Here is a 25,802-nt window from a genome sequence, read left to right as displayed (position 1 = left end):
GCAACAACCAACATAAGAATATCCATTTAAGAGATAACTTGAGTTAAATTAGGGAGTAGATAGGGGATCAAATCTTGACTCATTAATTGACTTTAGTAATAAACATAGATTAAGGAATAAAAAGGGGGATCAAGAGGCAACTAGGAGAAGAAATAGGAATCTTGTTGAGGTGAGGAAAATATTAGATTTAAATTAAAATTTAAGTAAATAATTTTGGAGACCCTTGATGAGAGAGTGACACATGGGTGGGTGAATAATCAAACTATTGAATTATAAAAAATAATTAATTATGCATGGCATGCCAAGTGTCACCTTTGAGGACTCCTATAAAAGAAGGGGCAAGCCATGTGAGAAGGGACTTTTTGGAATCCTATTGTTGGATGGATGAGACTATGTTAGAGTAGTGATTACGAAACTATAGTGAGTTTGGTGAGGTAGAGGATTTTAGAGAGGGGACTCTTGAGCCAAGGAGTGCTCTCCTCTGCCAGCTATTGCATTCCTCCATTGTACAACCCCATTGCAGCTCGGGGGTTTGCGGGGACTAAGAGTACCCAAGGAGTAGGCTGGGAGGTTAACTGGTGGGTCATTGCATTTGAATCAAGTACATCATCATTCACACTTGGAGGTGGCCGACAACAAGGGAAGACAAGTAATGGCAAATCAAGTGGAGTCTCGTCTTCTGGTGAATGGTACATATGTGTTACAATATTCTTTTGTATGATTTTTTTATGGCCTTAGTTAAATATATGTAAATTTTATGATATGTTCAGTGAAATGAAATTTAGGGATGTGTTAGATAGTGCTGAATAAATTTGAATTCCCAATGTTTTTCTCTTCTGGTTATTTTTTAGTGTGATTAACAAAAGGAAATATATATATATATATATATATATATATATATATATATATATATATAGTATGGTCTTTACAAATTGAATGCTCAACGATAATTTTTTTGGGAAGTCATTTAATTGGGAAACGACTATGAAACGTGGTGCAACAGGAGTGGTGGGGGTGTCAGGTAGGGACACGGTAAAGGGATGAGGAGAAGATAGTTTTCAAAGGGGGTAGGAGGTGGTAAGTGGTATCGACTCGGGGGGGGGGTGTGGAATGAGGAGAAGACGCCACGTAAAGATGGGGCCCGATGGAGAATACTGTCTTTTCTAACCCCCCCGGTGGCAAAGGTAGGATGGAGAGGGGGGATGAAAATAAATTAGTGTCGTCGATCGTGAAGAGTGGAAAATCTCGATGCTTTGACTGCGACCCCCTTTTAACTATAAACGACAAAACAAATTTTGTCCATATGCGCCTTTGATTTTTTTTTTGAAACTTAGGATAATGTTTGGAATATAAAACATGTTATGAATATAGATTATCCCATCGTGCACTTTTCTTTTTACAATGTCATTGAGACTTAGGGTAAAGGGCACATAAATACATTTATAAAACCAACTATTTCTGCATACCCTTTAATTAAGCTGACATTTTATTTTTCTAAAGGGGTGCATTTAGGCTAGAAAACCCATAATTATTTTGTTTTATGAAAATAGAAAACTACTTAAATACTATCACTTATTTCTCTTATTGATTCAGATTAAACAATTGAATCAATGTTATTTTCTACCTAACTACTGGTTTACCAAGATTAAAGTATTTGGAAAATCTTTATTCTCTGATCTAATTTACATAAATTCAAACATGTTTAAACATGATTATACTGTATGATTAAATAAATAACTAGTCATTATGGAATTTTAACAACCTGCACACAAGCTTTATTTATCAATCATAAAGAGAACTATCTAATAGTAGTGGCATTTAGATTTGCAACACTTTCAATATATATATATTTTTTCTTTCTTTTGATGGGGTTATATCTTTTATTCTTTTTCAATGTTATTATTTCCCTTTTTTATTTATTTATACCCTCTTTTCATTTTTATTCTAATTTATTTTTTTTGGAAATCATTTGCAGATTGACAATTATTAACAATATGATATTTCTGAGATAAAATACTCAATCACCTTGAGAACCTATAAATTATAGGACCCTAACAGTGGCTCCAGTTGGGAATGGCACTCTCCATGTGAGGTTCCAAGAACATTTGATCAGTAGCCTTGAGTGTTCCACTTCAACAATATCTATACCTGATTTCTTTTGTCGTTGAAGTAATTATGGTAACATTTCAATCTAAGATTAGGGACTTCTCTGTGAGCTTCAACTTCTATCAATAAGTCACCCAATCAACATAATAAAAAAATGATATTTACAATGGCTTGATGTAAGAAAACCTCTATTGCTAAGAGAAATAATGCTTCAACATTTTTCCATTCACAAGTCCACCAGGCATTTCTGTTCCATCTAGATGTTTGAGAAAAAAAAGCATTATGTCCTCTAAAAGCATCAATGATATAAGGTATTGTCCATAGATTGTCAAATTTTCCATCCTTTCCTTTGTCCTCTCTTCTAGAATCCCATTTTAAAACTCTGTCACCCAAGGTGAAATCATATGCTTTAGTTCTTCTATCAAACATATTTTGATATTCTCCTGGATGACCTGAGCTTTATTGTAGACTTCTTCCCTGGATTTCTAAAATTGAATAGTCTGATCAATCCTCCTTTCGATGTCATTAGGATCCACTTGCAATTCCTAAATTATCTTCATAATTGGTGTTAGAGTCAGTATTTGCATACTCCCATCAGTGATAAAAAATCCTCTTTTCATATCATTTTAAGGGTCCCACTCAAAGTTTTGTTATCATTCCACTAGATCATGCAAAAAATTAGTCACCGATGGTAGTCCTAGTTCAAAAACATCACTCTTCCCTAAATGTGATTACTTGCTGGCATAGTTTCATATGTTGTTGACTATACATCATTCATAAAGTTATTTTTATCATGCCATTTGTATCAATCATGACATTCATTTTCATCATGGTTAAAACCATTCAAAGTCTCCATTAGGTCTTAGGGTTTCCAAGGTCCACTAAAACACCATCTACTGCATAAAAGACTAGCAAGTGAGGGAGTAAGAATAAACAAGATTTCATCAGCAAAATAGTTTGTAATTTGAATATTCAAGCAAAAATGTAATTTTATGGTTTTAATATGTAATAATTATCATGGTTCCAAGTTTTTAAGATCAAAGTTCCATCATCCGAAAGGAAAAGTTTCAAAGTCATTATGTTTCCAAATCCACCAAGAAGATCAAATTAGAAGATCAAGTCCAAAGGTAAATTGTAAAAGACAAGTCAAGTTTGAGAAAGAAAAAGTGGGTCCCAAGACTAATTTTGAAAATCTAAACAAGGTATAAAGGCCATAAAATACCAAGGGAAGGCTCATTTTCACTCTTATCCATCGATATCTCACTCACCTACACTCCATCTACCTCCCTTGACCTTTTCCCATGCCCATTCCTCTCATTTCCCTCTCCTAGGGTTTTGAGGGCATTTTTCTTGGTTTCATGACCTTCATGGTTAAATCATCAACAAAATTTGTATCCTGATGCTCTTACACCTTCCCCTATCCTTAATATACCTTCCTAAACACTTTCCATCACTCATATCCCTCAAAATCATCATTTTTCTACAAACCAAGGAAAATTTTAAGAACCACTCTAAATTTATATGTATAATAAATGGGCGAATCCCCATGATACATAGAAAAAATGGGAGATTATTTTTTCAATAATATAATATGTATATATAATTTTTTTGGTAAATCTCTCACCAGATTATATTATCTTGTAAAGTCATGGTGAATTTTCATTGAATTATAAAATCTTGTAAGATCTTGGCAAATCTTTCACTGGATAATAAAACAAAACATTGTGAAGTCTTGGCGAATGGTTTGTTAAATTATGAAACCATATCTGATAATAGGAAAACATATTCATTAAATTGTAATATACTAACATACATGTTTGGAAAAAAGAAACATAATTTTCTCTTCCTACAAACAATGTTGCAAGTTTCAGTGGTCGTGTTTGTCAAGGTTCTTACTGTACACTCTTTCATATCCTTTTATTAGTTTTGATAATATTCCACAACAAAGTTCTTGTAGGTGTTGATCTTGACCACCAGTTCTGTCAAGGTACAAGTGATTAATCTTTTCTCTACCACTTTTGTCAAGCTACCATTTTTGTGAAGCTATCAAATTTCTTTCTTATTCCCTATACTCCAATTGTGAGATAAAAAAAAACACATCAAGTTTGTTTACCCCAACACGCCAACAAGTAGCAAGCCCCAACTATATAATATAAGAAAGTAGTAGGTATCCCAAAGGCCTGAAGGGGATCTAATGGAAAGAAGTGACCATTGTCAGAAGCCTTCCAATCAATATATAAATATATAAATGTAGATTTATTATTGTTTTAATTGGAAATCTCCAATTAAATAATAAAATTTAATTACGTCTCTCCCAATCTAAATTGCTTATTAGCATAATCCACCCAATCTAAATTTCTTATTAGCATAATCCACTACCTTCATACGTCTTTAATTTTTCAACAACATTGTAACATGTGGATTAATTTCCTTTTTGGTGCACAATCTCCACCTTTTAGGACAATATGGTGCAGTGGCCCAACCCCTACAGATCATTACGACAAACTAAGAATAATAGAGAAGATGAAAGGTTGTAAAAACCAACATATTTTTCAAACAACTAATCCAACATCAGTACCTTAACTTTTTCATGAAGATATCATATTGAGAACGTTTGAAAAATGGTGGGAAATATGGGCAGCGATTATCTCTCTTCTGCAAAGATTTCACTGTTTTGAATTTTGATTTTTTTTTGTTAAATCATAAAAACCAATATTAATGGAGATATTGGTATGTTTTACTAAATTTTGTGAATTGACTAAATGTAGCTTTAACCATTCACCTTAAGAATTGTTTTACAGTATAATTTCATAAGGCTATGTAATATCTTCATTATCATAAAAACCAACCTATATCCATCATAACTCCACATCTACCACTCTTAGAGGGATGAAATCTATTTATCCCTCTCAACATTTGGTAGACCCAGAATTAAGATGGATCTAAGCTAATATAATTTCCCCTTTAAATAGTCTATTTTCACATGAATACCATGGTATTATCATGGGTCAATACCATGGGTTATCATAAACCTCGAGCTTAAAAACTACTATTAGTAATTTATAAAAATTAATAAAATTAATAATTGATTTTAATTTTTTTATTTTTTATTTTAACCAAGTTAAAATGTTTAAGTGACATTAAATTACAAGATCCATTTTTACCCTTGATCTACCAAGCCCTGAGAGAGATCAAATAAATTTTCACTCTATGCTAGTTTTAATATCACAATATTTGATCCCTTTTGGCTTAGTAGATCCAAAGTAAAGATGGATATATGTTGCTTTAATTCCCCACTTTAAATAGGCTACATTCCACGTGAATACCATGGGTCTACCATGTGCTATCTTTATTTTTATTAATACTAATATTAGGGTTAATAATGTTTTTTTGCATGGTATTAATAATAATTTGGCCCATGGTATTTGGTGTTGGCATTATAATACAAGTGTTGTCCTTGATGGCAACTCACTCAGAAGCAGGTACAAGTGATGGAAACTTAATCAGAGGATAGATCTTAGTACAACAGGACAAGAAAGAGATATACGCAGGTTCATTAAAGAAAATCAGCGTATACACACAGGTTGGCTTCAGTAAAAGCGCGTACATGTGAAAACGTACCTTTGGTCTGTGGCGGTTAGTCCTTGGAAGTTGTGCCTATGGTTTTGGACCATGGTGTCTCGACGGGCGTGTCGATCCCTAGTTTTGAAGTTGATGGTATTGTGTTACTATGGTTTTGGATCGTGGTATTGTGAAGGGCCTAAGGCTATATAAGGAGAAGATCATTAGGCAAAGGGAGGATGAAGGTGTGTCTGATGAAGTGAGAAGATCTGGTATTGTTGGTTATCTGTTCGGGACGCTTGGCAAGGGTCGGATCTGACAGCGAAGGTATAAGTAATTATTTCTAGATCTGCACGCGGGTTGCCTTTGGAGAAAGTGCGTATACACGCGGTTTTGGTATAGCGAAGTAGCGTATGCATAATAAGATTTGATATGTCAAGTTGCTGTTGATTCTAGTGGTTGTTGCAGAGTTCTGGGCTCTGGTTTGTGTTCTGTGTTCTTGATGACAGGGTTTCAGTGATTCAGTATTGGGTGATCATGATGCAAGTATAAGTTAATGATTGTATTGAAGCAGTGTTTGTTTTAGACTCATGGATCCAGTCTGAAAATTGATGAAACGTGGTCCCTGAAGGAAAGAAGGTTGTAGCCTTCTGTAGGGTCAGCACCTACGTACTAGTAAATGGATCGGCTAGTACAAGAGCTGAGGGGGTTGTAGCTCCCTTCCAGAAGTAGCTAGAAAACGAGAGAGGGTTGTAGCCCTCTACAGGTTGTAGCCTGCATACTGGTATAAGGCTGCACCAGTACAAAAGATTGTAAACTGAAGTTTCTTATTAAAGAAAGAAAGAGATGACTTGCAGCAGGTGGTTTTCACCCACATTGGGTTTCCACCTTATATCATGGTGTTCATGTGTGTGGCTTTTGTGTGATGATCTGTTCTGTTATACTGCACCTGTTTACTATTAATATGGTTAATAATGTCCTGATACATTTACTGAAGATAAGCTAACTGAATCATAATATTTCTGGTTATACACTGGTTGCTTTAGACACAGTAGCGTGTACACGCTGGTTCACTTAACTGAAGTAGCGTATATGTTTCTGAGTATGAAATTGAAAAGGTTTTTCTGATATGATAATACTGATTCACCCCCCCCCCCCCCCCCTCCTCTCAGTATTATTTCCAACAATTTGTATCAGAGCAGGTCCTTCAGAGGAAGCTTGATCGCTTGAAGGAAAAGATCCATCAGAATGGCTAATCCAGAAAGAGAGGAACACATCAGGCCACCAGTCTTTGACGGGAACAATTTTACCCACTGGAAGATAAGAACCACTGCATATCTACAATCACTTGGAGCAGAAGTTTGGGGAATCGTAGAAGGAGGATACAAATTCCCATCAAAAAATCCTATAGATCCAGCAGAGAAAAAGCAATATGAGCTCAATGCCAAAGCTGTTACTGTCCTATTGAGTAGTTTGACACAATCAGAATTTATGAAGATCATGCATTTCAAAGCTGCTAAGGAAATATGGGACAAGATTGTTACAAGCTACGAAGGAGATGATCAGGTAAAAAGAGCAAAGCTTCAGACTCTCAGAATCCGGTATGAAACTCTTAAGATGCATAGTAATGAAAGCATAGCTAATTATTTCCTGCGTATGGATGAGATTGTAAATTGTATGAGGGATCTGGGTGAAGAATTTGAGGAAGTTGTCTTAGTTGAAAATGTTTTGAGATCTCTGTCTGCTAAATTTGATTCTAAAGTATCTGCCATAGAAGAAAAGGAGAATGTGCAGAAAATCACCATGTCACAGCTTCACGGGATCTTAACTGCTTTTGAAATGCGACAAGAGGTACCATCAGAAGCCACATTCGAAGCGTCAGAGGAAGAAGATGAGGTAAATTTTGTCAAGAATCTTGAACAGGGAACTGGACGGTTCAAAGGTAAGCTACCTTTCAAATGTTTTCTATGTGGTAGAGTTGGTCACTATGCTGCTAGATGCCCTCATAACAAAGGAAAGATATATGAAGAAGATGGTAGAAGCTATTATACCCATATTAAAAGTTCATTCAATGATAGTGAAGATATTAGAAGTCTCATGGCACATGAAGAGAAGAATGCTTCATCCAATAATAGTGAAGATATTAGAAGTCTCATGGCACATGAAAACAAGAATGTAGAAACTGAAGAAGTTACCAAATTAAATGAACAATTGGAGACAGAAACCAGGGTAAGAGAGCAATTGCAGGATATAGTAAAGGAGCAGAGCATAACTATTCAGAGACTTGAATCAAAGATCCTCTCTCTAAAAGAAGATCTTAAAATATCAAGAGAACAGAACAGAGAAGCTCTTGAAGATCAAGAACATGAAGTGATCAAACTAAAGCGACAAGTGGAAGAAGGAAGAAAAGCTGAAGAAGACCTAAGGAATCAGTATCTGAAAAAGGAAGAACAACATCAAGTTGAGGTAAATATCTTGAAAGGTAAATTAGAAGAAAAGGATAAGCTTTTACGATTTCAAGATAGTACTAAAGTCTTGGACGATATTCTTAATAGTCAAAGGTCTCCTGCCATCAAAACTGGTCTTGGTTTTCATGAATATGTTGAAGGTGAATCTAGTTCACAAGGTGAGGCAAGAAACTCTAATGAGAAATATGAAATGCTCAACAAGGAACAACCAAGGAAAGAAATTCCTCAAGACTATGGACGTGATAGACAATTATTTCCTCCACTGAATAATGTTGAATGTTATGTATGTCATAATCTTGGACATGTTGCAGCCAGATGTAGAAGTAGAATGGTTCAAGACCATTACAAAAGATCATCGCATCCCAGGTATTTCAGAGGATATTGCTTTGCCTGCAATGCATATGGACACAAAGCAATTTATTGCGATAGAAGGAACATGAAATATGTAAGATGTTATACATGCAACAAATATGGGCATAAAGCAAGGGAATGCAGGAGCAGATTTCAAAATTCAAAACAAGAGGACCATACATCATCACAGTTCCAGGAATTGAAGAAGACAGAGATAGAAAGTTGTGGCATAACTCAGTCAGCTGACATAACAGACACAGGGGAATCTGAAAGTGATGAATTTCAGTATTCCATCTTGCATACGCTGATATAATGAAAACAAGTCGTGTATATACGCGAGTTACAGGCTGCAAAGTCGCGTATATGTAGAAAGGGCAGTAGAACAGACCCAGGAAATGGTTCAGTCATGGTTGGCTCAGGCTCAGGGGGAGCATAAAGGGTAGCAGAACAGAATCAGGAAATGGTTCAGTCATGGTTGGCTCACGCTCAGGGGGAGCATATACTTCAAATAATTCATTGTTGGCATTATGGTTAGAAATTGCTGATGAAACTAAATGATACATCTTAGGAATGGTTGTTATGTACCTAGGGGGGATAATATGGGGTACCAAGGGAGGTACCCAAGGTAATAATGTAATAATGGGATGGGCTATAGTAATAAATAAGGTGGTTAACCCATGTCATGTAAGGGACCACAAGTAGTTAATAATTATGTAATGGGCCCATGGTATTAGTTGATGGTATGAGGAAACCATGGTAATAATGCATGGTATTGTATGTATGAGGCCTATATAAAGGCTAGAGACTCCACATGGAGAGATATGAAGATGAAGAGAAGTATTCTTGTATGAACAGGCATATGGCTTGTGGAGTGTTCTCCTTCCTTAAGGAGTGAATGTATGGTGTTGCCCTACCTTAAGGGTTTTGAGATTAATAAAGAATAATTTCTATCTATTTCAATCTTATTGTTCTTGGGTTATTTCTGTTATCATATATCTTGGATCAGATCTACAACAATTGGTATCAGAGCTACAAAAAGTGGTATCAGAGCTACAACAATGGTATTGCAGGCTTATGCATATGGTACAGATCATATATGATAGTTATTGCTGGTCTTAGAACCTGCATCTGCTCAGGGGGAGCATGGATGGATTGATACAACTTGGCATATACAAAGGGGAGCCAAATCAGAGACTTCAGCATGTACTCAAGGGGAGTATGGACAGTAGAAGGTATACCAAAGAAGAGAATATCTTGTTCTGCCCTTTGCCCTTGATGTCAAAGGGGGAGAGTGACTTGGTGTGGTGGTTGCCATCAAGTCCAAAGGGGGAGATTGTTGGCATTATAATACAAGTGTTGTCCTTGATGGCAACTCACTCAGAAGTAGGTACAAGTGATGGCAACTTAATCAGAGGATAGATCTTAGTACAGCAGGACAAGAAAGAGATATACGCAGGTTCATTAAGGAAAATCAGCGTATACATGCAGGTTGGCTTCAGTAAAAGCGCGTACATGTGAAAACGTACCTTTGGTCCATGGCGGTTAGTCCTCGGAAGTTGTGCCTATGGTTTTGGACCATGGCGTCTCGACGGGCGTGTCGATCCCTAGTTTTGAAGTTGATGGTATTGTGTTACTATGGTTTTGGACCGTGGTATTGTGAAGGGCCTAAGGCTATATAAGGAGAAGATCATTAGGCAAAGGGAGGATGAAGGTGTGTCTGATGAAGTGAGAAGATCTGGTATTGTTGGTTATCTGTTCGGGACGCTTGGCAAGGGTCAGATCTGACAGCGAAGGTATAAGTAATTATTTCTAGATCTGCACGCGGGTTGCCTTTGGAGAAAGTGCGTATACACGCGGTTTTGGTATAGCGAAGTAGCGTATGCATAATAAGATTTGATATGTTAGGTTGCTGTTGATTCTGGTGGTTGTTGCAGAGTTCTGGGCTCTGGTTTGTGTTCTGTGTTCTTGATGACAGGGTTTCAGTGATTCATTATTGGGTGATTATGATGCAAGTATAAGTTAATGATTGTATTGAAGCAGTGTTTGTTTTATACTCATGGATCCAGTCTGAAAATTGATGAAACGTGGTCCCTAAAGGAAAGAAGGTTGTAGCCTTATATAGGGTCAGCACCTACGTACTAGTAAATGGATCAGCTAGTACAAGAGCTGAGGGGGTTGTAGCTCCCTTCCAGAAGTAGCTGGAAAATGAGAGACGGTTGTAGCCCTTTGCAGGTTGTAGCCTGCGTACTGGTATAAGGCTGCACCAGTACAAAAGATTGTAAACTGAAGTTTCTTATTAAAGAAAGAAAGAGACGACTTGCAGCAGGTGGTTTTCACTCACATTGGGTTTCCACCTTATATCATGGTGTTCATGTGTGTGGCTTTTGTGTGATGATCTGTTCTGTTATACTGCACCTGTTTACTATTAATATGGTTAATAATATCTTGATGCATTTACTGAAGATAAGCTAACTGAATCATAATATTTCTGGTTATACGCTGGTTGCTTTAGACACAGTAGCGTGTACACGCTGGTTCACTTAACTGAAGTAGCGTATATGTTTTTGAGTATGAAATTGAAAAGGTTTTTCTGATATGATAATATTGATTCACCCCCCCCCCCCTCTCAGTATTATTTCCAACATTTGGCCCATAGGCTTCACCTAAATATAACGCATTTTTGAGTGTCCTTAAATATAAGGTGACTTATGGAGTAAATATAAAAAAATGTTTTATTTATTTACCATACCTCTCGTTTATTTATATTTTTATTAATTTACCATACCTCTTTTATAAATATGGTATTTGGCCCATAGGATTCACTTAAATAAAACCTTTTTTTATCCTTCTTAAATAGAATAGAAAGAGGGTTATGGACTAAATATAAAAAAAGGTTTTATTTATTTATCATACCTCTAGTTTATTTTTATTTTTATTTATTTACCATACATTTGGAGTAAGTATAAAAGAGGTTATACTTATTTACCACACCTCCACTTTATTTATATTTTTATTTATTTACACCCTTGCGTGTTCTTAAATATAAGGTGACTGTTACACAGTAATTTTTCACCATCCCTGTTACTCCTCTTGTCGTACTTTGGAGGACTCATCCCGGGAGTTATAAGAAGTGACAAAGACTAAAAACACTTGCATTATGTTCCCCCGAGTATGTACTTCATGTTCCCTGAAGACACCTTCTACAGATTATCCCTGAAAAGTGCTCTTTTTCCATTGGCGCAGGTCCACAGTATCTTACCCGCACCAATCATGGAGATCCTCAAAAGAGGGCGCGACCATTGGCGCTCTGTCTTAGAGCAACAGTCGCGCTAACCAAGTTTGGTCATGCTTTTTGCCTTAACACACGCCCGACTGTTGTTTCCTTCATTACATGGAGCTTTTTGAGGATAAAAAATCAGTCTTATGTCGAGTTCTATCCTATCTCCATCCTTTATGGCTTTTGGGGATAATGTTAATCCACAATAGGTGTCCCGGTTCATTGTATCCTCCTCCCTTCTTCATCTATATAAGCTTGTCCCTATGCATTTGACAAGCTAGTCATGGAGTGCTAGTTGTTGAGTTGTTGAGTTCTTGGAGGAATGCTAGTTATGATTGTCATGAGTGATAATGAAGCATAGAGAGGTTATGCTGCCGGAGAGGAGATACATTGCAAGACACATATAGTTGCTCGCCCAGCCAGAGGAGAGGTTCAACGTCAGAACCTTGGTTGTAACTCTTCCTGTCTATTATTAATTAATGAGTGACTGCTATTATAGTTCCAATCTCATTGTCTATTATAGTGATGTGTGATTTATTTCCTTTCTGACTGAAATATAGTTGTGCCTTGGTGGATTTTATGCTGGTATCTGTTCCTTCCTTTGCATGTGCAGGTGTCCGTTTATGATCTGCTGGAGCAAGGGAGCGGGAATATCAACACTGCTTCAACTACAGCGTTGGATTCCAGGTTGGTCTTCTTAATTCACCTTTGATGCATAACTAGGAACTTGCGTGGCAGCGTGGTTTGATTGTGGCTAGTTCTGTTTTAGGCTAGTGGGATCGCCTTTGTCCGCAGAGGGGATTTACCTACCAACAATTTGGCGACTCCGCTGGGGAGAAGCTAGTTTGTCTTGCGTGTTAATTTTCTCTTGCTTGCTTGAGTGAATGAGCTTCCTGGGTCAGTTTTGAGTTTATTCTTTATTGTTTGATCCTTCTAAGCACTGTCAACCCGACCTGAGGTCGTGTTATTTATTTTTCTAGCCGGCAAGCTTAATTGGCGCGGTTATTACTCTGACAGTCGCACCAATTGGCGCATGTTGCTCAAAAGCAACTCGTGCCAATCCTTTGGCAGTGCAAGTTGCAGGCTGACAGTCGTGCCAGCCCTGTAAATTTTGCCTGTGTATGGGTGGAAAGCTCTTTCAACCTCTTTTTATATCTCTTACAGCCTCTGGAAGTGTGTTTAACCTCTGTTTGACTGGTTTTAGCCTTTATCCTTTAGTTTTTTGCTTATTTCTATTGATTTTCGTCTCAACCCTAGAACATCTAGTGACTTTGAATGTCTAGCCTTCTGTAGGAAGTTTCGGTCTCTTGATTATCCAGTCAACTTGTTGGTTGTGTTCTGCACCTATCCAGTGATTTGTTAAAGCTTGATCTTCTATACTCTGATTGATTCACTTCTAGCCTCTTTGGATTTTAATTGACTTCATTCGAACTTAGATTACATGGTTCATTGAAAGTCTTTGTGTTTTTCCTTGCTTGCATAGTTCATTTTGGTGTTTCAGAGTTGGTTCTATTTCATTGAGTGAACTTGGATTGTGCATATCTCTTAAGATTTGTTTAAATGCATCATGCCATCTTAAAGGAAAGAAAAACAAAATATCTTTTGCATCATATTAGTTAGCATTTATTTTTATTTGTTGCTATTAAAAAGAAAAAGAAAAAATTTCATTTCTTGTTATTAGCTGCATTAGGATCTTTGTTGTTTGTTGAGTGATCATTTCGTTTGTGTAAAGATATCAACCCTCCTTTAGATAGAATTCATCGAATCAAATGATATAGTTTTGGCATATAGTTTGCATTTAAGAAGTTTTTGAGATATCACATACGGTAGGACCAAAAAGCTGAAACATAATCGAAGATAAACTTTAAAATAAACTCAATGAACATAACAACGCATTGGAATATAACGCAAATACTCTAGAGGTCTAGGTTAGAGACGTGTTCCGGCATCTTTAAACCTGGTAGTTTATCATCGAGTGGTTGGGTGATTCCTCCACGGTGAAACGATAGGTGCCAATACGGACTGAGCTCCCACGTACCGTCGCGTATATACGGGAGACCCCACTAGGCTATTATCCTTTATCCATAGGAAGCCGAGTCTGCCGCCTTACAAGCCGTAATGCACTGAACACAACATTCGGGAAGATTGACTGCAGTATGGGAAGTCCTTGGTTTTCATCTGATTGCCAAGGTGTATAAGCAGTTTTACGGATTGTTTGGGAAACCTTTTACCTAGAGTCTCCAGAGTAGTCACTTTTTATCCTTTTCGGACTCCCTAAAAGAAAAGGTGCCTGTGAGCGTCTTGTCACTTCGTGCTCATTAAATATTCGAAGGAGACTAGAGTCATCTTTTATCCTTTTCTCGACTCTTAAAATATGAAAAGGTTAAGTTCAGTGTCTTAAAATTTATTGGCCACGATAACATCTACCCAATTAGATTTTGTTGCGTTAGCTTGAGTAGGATTATTTCTCGTTCAATGGCAGCCTTCCCGGCACCCACCAGCCAAGGTGTTCCTCCTGATGCGAACCCTCGTCCATTTCCTTCTGTTGGAAATGTCGGTGTTCGGTATATCGCAACATTGTCTTTGCCTGGGTTGACCATTGGTTTACCCGTATGGTTGTTTTCGAACTCGGTGGTCTCGAGTGTGATAACTCCTGTTCCGCCACCACCTCCTCCACCCGAACAACACCATGTTGATTCTAAGGTGGACCCCTCTCCTTCTTCGCCCATTGCTGCGTCCTCATCTTCTACTTCGCCTGGTGAAACCTTGGATTTTAGTAACCAGGTGGCTAAGAAGAAGAAGAAGAAGACCAAAAAGAAGAAGTCTCCTAAGGGAAAGGTCGCATCTACCACAAAAATATCTGAAGTGGAACCACCTTCTGCTCCTCCGCGGAAGGCTAAGTCTCCTTGTCGATTATGCAAGGAGGACCATTTTCTTTCTGATTGTCCTGGTATTCCTAGGATCCTAGATATATGGTCCCGTGACCCGAATCACCCCTTGTCATCGCAGATCGATGATACCTTATCAGTTGGTAAGAGAAAAGGGAAGGTTCGTTTCCCTTGTCGACTTTGTGAAGGTAATCATCTCCTTCGCCTTTGTCCACTTATGGATGAAGCCTCCCGTCTTTTGGAAAGTCTGTCAGCTCCCTTACCCAAACTACCCGCTGGATATCAGCGTCTTTTTGCAACTGCAGATCATCTCTCCACTAACCAAGTGATCAAGCATGATTCCTCTTTGGTCCAGCCCTCTCTTCCCGAACCTAGCTGTGCTCCGCCTGTTCCAGACCAGTCCCTGGTCGGAACGAGTGTTGATTTACATTCATCATCTATGCACCACTTTATCATCAAAGATGAACCACCTGAGTCCAAACCAAACGAAAGTCCAAAGTTCCAGATTACAGTTGACCCGGTCTTTCAAAAGGTCCAGCTTACAAGTGACCCGGTTTTGCCTACAGAAGTTCCATCCTTAGATGATCTTACATCTGAATCCAAACCAGACAAAAGTCAAAAGGTCCAGCTTACAAGTGACCTGGTTTTGCCTTCAGAAGTTCCATCCTTAGATGATCTTACATCTGAATCCAAACCAGACAAAAGTCAAAAGGTCCAGCTTACAAGTGACCCGGTTTTGCCTTCAGAAGTTCCCTCCTCCGATGATGTTATCACTGCAAAGAATGAAGACCCCACTATCCAAATTCTATTCATCAACATAGACTCTAATGATCAAGTGAGCATCCCTCTCATTCCTTCGCACCAGGAAGAAAGTCCATCAGAATCATACCCGGCTGTCTATCCAGTCCCACCTCCAAGCAACCTAGTGGTTTCCTTCAATTGGGATCAACTAGGCAATCCTCGGTTACCAGCCTCCATACCATTTCGAATTATAGTCCAAGTCTACCGCATGGTTATGGCCGGTACAATTATTGATGAGGGATCTCCTGTGAGTATCCTTTCTTCAACAGCTTGGGAAGCACTTGGTTCGCCACTGCTTCTGCCTAAGATGAGAAACCTTACAGGTTTCCATCGAGAAACCACTCGACCTTTAGGAATTCTTCCCAATGTACCGATCACATTATATGGGAATACTGTTCAAATGGGCGTCATGGTAGTCCAAGGTTCGTTAGATTACAATTTACTCCTTGGACGAGACTATATTTATTGCATACGTTCAATTGTGTCCTCACTCTTCAGAGTGATGTGTTTTCCACACGAAGGAAGGACGATCAAGGTCGTATACCAACTTTCATTCCGCGGTTCACACTTCACATATAGTCATCTACCATTCCTAAATGGTCTTATTTCCACAGGAAATGCCTCAACATCCACTCCGTCATTCTGATGACGACAGTTGACCCGGGCGCGTCACTGAGGCCCGGGGCGGCATGCATCCTCCTTCAAAATCGAGTCTTTCCAAATAAACCTTCATTCCATCCACTCCGTGAATTCCATGAAGCTTGGGGGGCATGTACCTCGATTTTGCATTATCATGCTGGGGGCATGTAAAAATTTAATAAGCATAGTTTTCGTTTCAAGCTTGTGTAAACATGAAACCGAATCCAAGCAGAGTTCTCTATGGTTCAAGCTTGTGGAAAAAATGAACCCATACCTGATTTACATCCCGTGATTGCCTTTTATCTGCTAAATTTTGCTAGATGAGCCTTGGTTGTTTCATTCCATCGCCACCATCTATTTGGCTGATCATATTCTTTCACCTGGTTGTTTATCCTTTCCTGAGGAACCGCATCGATGAGTGGTTTTATTAGCCAGCCTCTTGACCTTTACATGTTTCGAGCAAGTTCCACCATCACCGGAACCAGTTGCTACCCTTTATACCACTCATTCCTTCAGGACGAGTCGCCTTTACGCTCTTTTCTGACTCGTAAAATATGAAAAGATTGCCGAGTATTTTTCCTTTTTGACTCGTTAAAGAAAATAAAAATGGAGGTCTGATTTCAGCTCTTTTCTGACCATTTAAAGAGGAAAAGATTTCCGAGTCACTCCTCTTAACTCGTTAAATGTTAATAAGAGGCGGTCGTTTTAAGTTCTTTTTGTCGACCGTTAAAACATAAAAAGATTACCGGGTTTTTGTCGTTTCAAACTCGTTAATGGTTACGAAATGACGTGGTTTTGACCGTTTTTTTACTTTTTCAGGTCGAAATCACAAATTATGAAAAGTACTCCTCGATCGTAATGGTCGGGTGGTTCTTTCGGGTATTATTTTATACTTTTTCGGGCCCGAGAGACACAACTTTACGAAAAAGGACATCCCTGGAGTTTCCTTTTCTGCTGTCTTTTCAAACTCTCTAAACATGAAAAGACGCCGAGTTCTCCCTTTGTCAGACTCGTTAAAACTTGATGACATCGGATTTTGTCACACCACAAGCATATGCTATCCCCATCAAGCTTGTTAAAAATAACTGGGGTACTCGCCAGAAATGGCGGGGGGAAAAGAAAATTTTTGAACCATAATTATTACCGTGACGGCAGTATGTCGCTCTTGAACATGGCACTTTTCTGCTTTCGTGTCCAGGGTGGGGATATCTCATCTCATATATTTCATTTGCTTCCATGGACTTGGGTACCTTATTTGACCTCTCATCCACTCATTGCCTCGTTATCATGACCCTTGATACATTGATGTCAAATACTGCCGATTCCATTAATGTGCCGCCGATATGTTCAAGAGAAGTTGACCTCTGCAAAGAAACAACCTCCCTCTGATAGTTCGCACAATCTTGATTCACAACATTATCTCTCTGTCTCGTGTCGATGATGTGGGAAACATTATGGCCCACCTTCGATCAAGGTCACTTCCTGTCGACTTCAACTCATTATCCAGGAAGTTGATCAAGAGACTCCTTTCCGGTGCCTTGGAGCCTGCATGCCTCAATGGCAGGTTCTTCGTGTTCGACGTGAGGTTTTCATCATTGACCTCCGATCGAATGATTCTACGGGTGTTCGACTTCAGATCATTAATTCACACGCCGTAGATTTTACCTATAGTACCTTGAGGGCCATTGTCATTATTGGTGGTACCTCTCGCGTCTGTTAACAGTTTCCATTATTGACTGGTAATCAGACGATGTTCATGCATGTTCGACTTCAGCTCATATATTCACATGCTTGGACTTGTAATCTTGCTCGGGTCGAGATGGAGTGCAAGACCCTGGATTGTGTCTGTTGTAGTCTAGGCGTGATTCTTGATACTTGACTCATTCACTGGATGGCTGCGACCATACCTGAGTCAATTCATTGATCCTAACCAGATGGCTGCGTCCATACTGTGGATCTAGATTATTTATGTACTCTCTTATGGATGGCTGCGACCATACCACGTACATCATGTAATTGAACTATCAGTCATGTATCTTAACATAGATCCTCGGCGGCAACTCTATATATGTGTTCTTGTGTGTTCTTGTAAAGCATTTCACCCCTCTCCACCTCTCGGACCTCATGCTTTAGGGGGCATCTGTTACACAGTAATTTGTCACCATCCCTGTTACTCCTCTTGTCGTACTTTGGAGGACTCATCCCGGGAGTTATAAGAAGTGACAAAGACTAAAAACACTTGCATTATGTTCCCCCGAGTATGTACTTCATGTTCCCTGAAGACACCTTCTACAGATTATCCCTGAAAAGTGCTCTTTTTCCATTGGCGCAGGTCCACAGTATCTTACCCGCGCCAATCATGGAGATCCTCAAAAGAGGGCGTGACCATTGGCGCTCTGTCTTAGAGCAACAGTCGCGCCAACCAAGTTTGGTCATGCTTTTTGCCTTAACGCACGCCCGACTGTTGTTTCCTTCATTACATGGAGCTTTTTGAGGATAAAAAATCAGTCTTATGTCGAGTTCTATCCTATCTCCATCCTTTATGGCTTTTGGGGATAATGTTAATCCACAATAGGTGTCTCGATTCATTGTATCCTCCTCCCTTCTTCATCTATATAAGCTTGTCCCTATGCATTTGACAAGCTAGTCATGGAGTGCTAGTTGTTGAGTTCTTGAGTTCTTGGAGGAATGCTAGTTATGATTGTCATGAGTGATAATGAAGCATAGAGAGGTTATTCTGCCGGAGAGGAGATACATTGCAAGACACATATAGTTTCTCGCCCAGCCAGAGGAGAGGTTCAACGTCAGAACCTTGGTTGTAACTCTTCCTGTCTATTATGAGCGACTGCTATTATAGTTCCAATCTCATTTTCTATTATAGTGATGTGTGATTTATTTCCTTTCTGACTGAAATATAGTTGTGCCTTGGTGGATTTTATGCTGGTATCTGTTCCTTCCTTTGCATGTGCAGGTGTCCGTTTATGATCTGCTGGAGTGAGGGAGCGGGAATATCAACTCTTCTTCAACTACAGCGTTGGATTCCAGGTTGGTCTTCTTAATTCACCTTTGATGCATAACTAGGAACTTGCATGGCAGCGTGGTTTGATTGTGGCTAGTTCTGTTTTAGGCTAGTGGGATCGCCTCTGTCCGCAGAGGGGATTTACCTAACCAACAGTGACTTATGGAGTAAATATAAAAGAATGTTTTATTTATTTACCATACCTCTCGTTTATTTATATTTTTATTAACTTACCATACCTCTTTTATAAATATGGTTTTTGGCCCATAGGATTCACTTAAATAAAACCTCTTTTTTTAGCCTTCTTAAATAGAAAGAGGGTTATGGACTAAATATAAAAAGAAGTTTTATTTATTTACCATACCTCTAGTTTATTTATATTTTTGTTTATTCTTTTTTTTTTCTCGGTAAAACTAGCTAATCTATTATATTATATTTACAAGTAAACTTTACATACAGAGAGACAGGTTGTCCAGGGTCAACTATGGCACCTTGGATAGCTTAGCTTGACACAAAATGCTCCCTCGCAGGGGCAGCACCTCCAGAACATACCAAAACACTTCCAGAACAGACCAAAACATAAGACAGTAATGACACGGCTATACCAGAACATGAAACAGAATTGAGCTCAGACAGTAGCGATACGGCCCACGCAGGGGCTTCCATTCAAAAAACTCACGGGAAACCTTGCCCAGACGCATGACCGCAATATACATGACATAATTAAGAACTGAAAATAAACAGACACAGTAACGTAGCATAATCCAAATACCCGCCGAGACCTTTGATTTAGACCATAGCCGAGAGAGAGAAGAGAGGGCCGGAGAGTGCCTCTGGGGATCAATCTTCAGGCTCTTCCTCAACGACGTAGCACCATCCTTGGCCTTCAGGGATGCCTGCCCACATTGCCATAGGATCCTTTGCAGTGGCCAGAGGTTCCTGCTCTGGAAGTTGGGGAGGGGCTTGCTTGGGCTCTTTCCCAGAAGTTCCTTCTTCAATTGATGGCTGCAGCACTGGACTTTCCTCACGATTGCCTTCTGGAAGTTGCTCAGCCGAAACTGGTGGCTTTCCATCTTCATTCTCCTCAGGAACCTTAGTAAAGAGAACTGAGATATGTGCACTGATGCCTGCATTATCCTTCGAACTGCCCAAGGTGAAAACGACTGAGCCAAATGCTGGAAGCACAGGCTCTCCTCCACTGGAGCTGCCGACCTCCATGAACTGATTGGCTTGAATTGGGGTGGCTTTCGCTCTCCTGTGGCAGTAGCAGCAGCAGCAGTGATGGTGCACATCTGCTGCAGGGGGGCGTGAAGAAGCACCTCGCCCCGGTCCCCTTCTGCTCGGTTGTCTCTCCCGCAATCGTGCCATAGACTCCACGTCTTCTTCAGCTTGTTCCAGGACCGAGCTCGTGGGCTTGAAGTCCCCGCTGTGACTGCCAAAGGATAGCAGTACCCGAAATGATGCAGGGCGGAACTCAACTGCCCAAAGACCACGCACAGAAGTAGCAAACCCGGAGCAGACTTTGCCCGAGCGAGAGACTTCACTTTTCGCCTCAAATTCACTCCAATTGCTCTTGGAGTTTCGTTCCCTTCTGAGACATTCACCAGATTCGCAATGACGGATTGCAGTGGCTGCGTTTTGAGGGAGGAGAGCGCCCACCCGTCCAGAATCTTTCCGAGCCTGCACCACCCAGGCCTTACCAAGCAAATGCATCTGCATTGATCTGTCTTCCCTGTAAAATCTCTCAACATTCCCTCGAAAAGAGCCCTCCATAACTGCTTCCTGCATCCCCGTCGCTTCACCCTGCTCAGCATTGAATGCCAAGAGCTCGGGCGGCTGAATATTATACCTCGGCGGCAGTGAGCCATTACTCTGCAATGTTGGCACGGGGCGGCACATGCTGGGCATGTGGCTCGTCCCTGTCTGACATGCCATCACCCGCATCCGGGGTATATTTTTGTTTATTCACCATACCTTTGGAGTAAGTATAAAAATATGTTTTATTTATTTACCATACCTCCACTTTATTTATATTTTTATTTATTGGGACCAAATACAACCTCCCAAACCAGAAAATGGGCCATTGCAAGCAAATTGAACATTGCAAAGCAAAGATCGGGCGATTGGAATGGAATATAACTTCCCAAACTAGGCGAATAAGGTCAAATGAGTCTTTTCTTAAATAAAAGTTGGGCTAAATATATGAAATGAGTGTTTTATAAAAATTTCGCCCCTTTAAAATGAAAAACCCCTTAAATTTCGCCCTTGGGCTAAAATGTGCCCCTAAAATTTACCATGCTACAAACCCTAGCCTATTGCTAAGCTTTTGACACTTTTCTAGAATAGGCTTGTGTTTTTCCCTTTTGGACCCCTTCCCCTCACTCAAATCCTTGAAATTCCAGTTTTCCCTACTTTCTAACATCCCTCCCTACCTCCCAAAATTTTCCTAAGAATTTAGAAGCCCCCTATCCCCTTTATTTCCCTTCATTCCTATAAATTTATACAAATCCCCTGTTTTCCCTTCACTAAACCCTAATTTCCTCTCCCACTGAGCTAGGGTTTGCAATGGAATCAGATATATCTAAGAAGAGGAGGCATAAGGGATATCAAAAAGTATGATTCCATTTCATATCATCAACATCAGGTCTCCATCATTTTTCAAGAAGTCATTATAAGGGACAAGTCATTCACCACACATAAGGGTCGGTTTTTCTTCAAACTGTATTTCTGACCAAGAAACAATGAATTTGAGAAAAGTGAGAGAGGTTTTTGTCCATAATAGAACAAGGAAGAAAAAATCATTCATTTTTTACACAAGTGTCATGGTATTGGAGAAATGTCAAAACTACAGGTGTCACAGGAGAGTTGTTGCACTTCTGGAGAGACCTTGGAAGAATCAGTTTTTGAGGTGTCAAATCAACTCCAAATCGGCAACTATAGGCAGATTTAGAAAGTAGACTTGAAAATATTTCCAACGAGCTATCTCAAGCCTACTTTGGACACCAGGAAGGCCTCCAAAAGTGGTCTGCAAAAAGTTCTTCACATAGCCTTCTGACGCTGCGCGTAGGATAATTTTTTACTAATTTGGCTCTATGCGCAGCGCCAATGGCACTGCGCTTTTCCTAGGAGAATACAATGACCAAAAGAAGACCACCATTGGATTTCTAATGATGTAAGCATGCTCCCTGTGCATTTTCTAAGCTTTTGTTGCAAAACTGGTTGGTCAAAAGGTCAAAAAACACCCAAAAATGGACCTTTATGCCCTCTTTTGACCATGGCGCTGTGCATAGAAGCATCCTTGGGAGAAATAGTTTTTTAGGGGTCAAATAAAATATAAATGGGAAAATAAATGTAGATTTGGAAAGTAGACAGGACATACTTTCCAATGAGCTATCATGAGCTCATTTTGGACATCGGGAAGGCCTGCAAAATGGCCCTACAAAAAGTGTTGCACATAGCCTTTTGGTGCTGCGCATAGGACAATTTTCTGCTAAATTTTCACTTTACTATGCCATGACTATAATTTTTGGGTTTTCTCTCATGGATGATGTTTTTACTGATGTAAATGGTGACTAGGAATGTAAATAAGATGAATATTAGTTACTGCCCGGCGGCTCTGCATCTAGGTTTTCTGCGATTTTAGGGTTTCTGTACTCACCTGCAACGGCAGGTCCTTAGCACAACGACCACCAGAGTTAGATAGCGGCAGATTAGTATTCGATAGATTGAAGGTTTTGGCAGGTGGGTTCAATGAACCCCCCTCCGGGGGAAGGAGGGGCGCCTCCTCCAACAAACGACAACCAGAAAATGAATATAGCGGGTTCAGAGCAGGGACAGGAGCACGATGAAGGAAGCAATAGCAAAGATCAGCAGAACGAGACAGGAAAAGCACATCAAGACAAGCCGAAAGTAAGCTCATCGACTTACAAGCCAGTAGCCACATATAGACCCAAGGTGGAGCTACCAAGTCATCGCATCAATGCTAGAATCCAATATATGAGAGATCATGCTCTCATAGGCAAATTAATTGGAATATGGCCAAACGAGAAAGCGTTGAGAGCTTGGATAAATGTCAAATGGCATCCAAAAGGACACATTACCTTGCACCTAGGGCCGAAGGTATTTTTCACTGCAGTCTTCAACTGCTTGGAGGATAGAAACAGAGTATTCGAAGGAGGCCCTTATTTCTTCAACTCGGCCGGATTATTTCTCAGAGAATGGATTGAAGGATTCAACCCTGATAAGGAAGACCCGAGCTGGGCGCCGGTGTGGATCAGGCTGTACTCCTTGCCATTGGAATATTGGGAAGAGGACTCTCTCAAAGCGATAGGCAAGGTGATGGGAGACTTCGTCAAGGTAGCAGAAGACACAAAGACGCAGAGATATACCTCATATGTGTGAATCTGGGTTTACATGGACCTGAAACAACCTCTTCCGGATACGGTGAGTCTTTTTCATGAAGATGTGGAATGTATCCAGTTAATTGATTACGAGCATGTTCCATTTAGGTGCAGGAAATGTTATGACCTAGGTCACCTGTTCAGAGACTGTCCATTGAACAACAAACCCTCAGTTCAAAATGACCAGGAAAATACATCGTCAGATGGCTTCACAAAAGTAACAAATCGAAGAAGGGGAAATAAGAAATCAGTAGCACCCACAAAGACGCCCTCAGGAGCTCAATCAAAACCTTCTACAAGTAACAGTTTTGAAGCTCTAGCCAATGAGGATCAGCAAGATCCAGATAACTCAACCCCCAATGAAAAAGAAGGTACTCAGGAAAAAATTCAAGGATCCCAATCCAAAAAGGGGGAAAAGAGTGTAGAACCAGAAAGCAACAAGCTCAAGACAGCCTCAAAATCCTGGAGCATCTCTGATATGGATACAGATGGCACAAACCCTGATACAGAAAAGGAGAAGGAAGGCGATCACGAGCCTCAAATTATGGAGGAGGATACAGAATCAATAGATATTGGCGAGCTAGATATCCTGGGCTTGGAACAAGCGTGTAAAACAGGGAACTTCGACAAAATACCTGAAAGACAAGTGGATAACCTAGTGGCAGTCCTCAACAGAGCCCAGAAAAAGTACTCACTAGGGGTCCAAATCAGCAGTCAATGGGATGGAAAGTTTATCACCAAAGACAAAAAAAAAAGGGGAAGAAAATCTACTCTAGAGAGAACCATCAAGATTGGAGAGGTTTTAGTAGAATCAGGCAGATATGCCAAGCTTACCAAGTATTTCAATACCCACCCCAAGCCTTCCCAATGAAGCTGATTTCATGGAATATAAGAGGGCTTAATAGCCCAAAGAAAGGAAGACTTTTAAAACGCATGCTAATGGAGGAAAAACCAGCAATTCTCTTTTTGCAGGAAACAAAATGCAATACTACAGTTTTGGAAAAAGTAGCAACTAAAGCTTGGCCAGGGGGACTAGTAACAGCTGTGGATGCTCAGGGAGCATCCGAAGGTCCTGCAGTGCTCTGGGATGCAAGAATGATTCAACTAGCAAATATTCATGCAAATAAACATTTCATACAGGCTATATTCCATATAATTGGAACCAATATATATGGTCACATTACAAATGTATACTTTCCTCAAGACACCCAACACAAGGTTGAAATATTGGATGCTCTAACGCAACTTAACACAGAGAGGAAACACCCTCTATGGATTTCTGGAGGAGATTACAATATGATCGCATCATTGGAGGAAAAGAAAGGAGGGAGCTGTAGAATAAACAGGGAAGGATCTATATTAAAAGATTTCATTCGGGATAATTGGATGATTGATATTCCTACCAACAATGGCCTCTTCACCTGGAATAACAAAAGGGCAGCACCATTACAGATAGCATCGCGTCTTGACCGTTTTCTAATCTCTGACAATGCAGTCCATCTAGGAGGAGCATTCACAGCTTCTATTCTATCATTCTCCGGTTCTGATCATTGGCCAATAGCCCTACATTGGAACTGTCCTGGCGGCAATATAAGGCGTGCCTTCCAGTTTGAGACTTTTTGGTTAGCTCACCCGGACTTCCATGAATTTGTCAGAACATCTTGGCAAAAATGCAACCCAACGGAAGGTACAAAAATGTCCATTTTTAAAAAGAAGCTGAAATACCTCAAGGGGGAAATAAAGCGTTGGAATCACTCTGTCTTTGGTAACATTTTCAAAGGGAAGGAAGCTCTCAATCAAGAGATGAAAGTGGTGCAGCAAAGAATGATAAATGAGGGTCGCTCAGAAGATCTAACCAAGAAAGAGCAATCCCTGGAAACTCAAATACTTGAGAGAGAATTACAGGAGGAAACTCTTTGGAGGCAAAAATCAAGAATTAGATGGCTGAAAGAGGGTGAAAAGAACACGAAATTCTTTCACAAATCCACAATGCAAAGAAGAATGACCAATCATATTTCTCACGTCAACAATGAACAAGGCAGCAAAATTGAAACACATGAAGGAATAGAATAGGTGTTCCTTGATTACTTCAAGAAGATGAATAAGGAACCTGACATAAACAAAACAGAGGCTATTGATAAAATCATCAGAAATATACCCAAATTAATCACTGAAGACCATAATACTCTCCTTCTCAAGCCTATAAGTCTTCAGGAAGTGGAAGCGGCGACACTTCAGCTCAAAGCAGGGAAAGCGCCAGGACCAGACAGATTTACCTCCATTTTTTTTCAC

General features: G+C 39.8%; 1 protein-coding gene across 1 annotated transcript; it reads left to right on the top strand.

The window, feature by feature from the left end:
- The first annotated feature begins 24,377 nt into the window (after positions 1-24,377).
- On the top strand, positions 24,378-25,583 carry LOC149198478 (uncharacterized). Its single transcript, XM_089400306.1, has one exon. It carries the CDS (start codon positions 24,378-24,380, stop codon positions 25,581-25,583), a length of 1,206 nt encoding a protein of 401 aa, XP_089256432.1.
- Positions 25,584-25,802: the final 219 nt, after the last annotated feature.

Source organism: Pinus tabuliformis, chromosome 2_1, assembly GCF_031772625.1.
Source record: "Pinus tabuliformis cultivar Carrire ecotype Pingquan chromosome 2_1, CPIR1, whole genome shotgun sequence".
Classification (NCBI taxonomy): domain Eukaryota; kingdom Viridiplantae; phylum Streptophyta; class Pinopsida; order Pinales; family Pinaceae; genus Pinus; species Pinus tabuliformis.
Note: the sequence above shows the minus strand (reverse complement) of the source record. Positions and strands in the feature narration are given on the sequence as shown.

What these genes read in the sequence shown, in the direction of transcription:
- LOC149198478 (XM_089400306.1), top strand. Translation starts at nt 24,378, where the DNA reads ATGAAGCTGATTTCATGGAATATAAGAGGGCTTAATAGCCCAAAGAAA.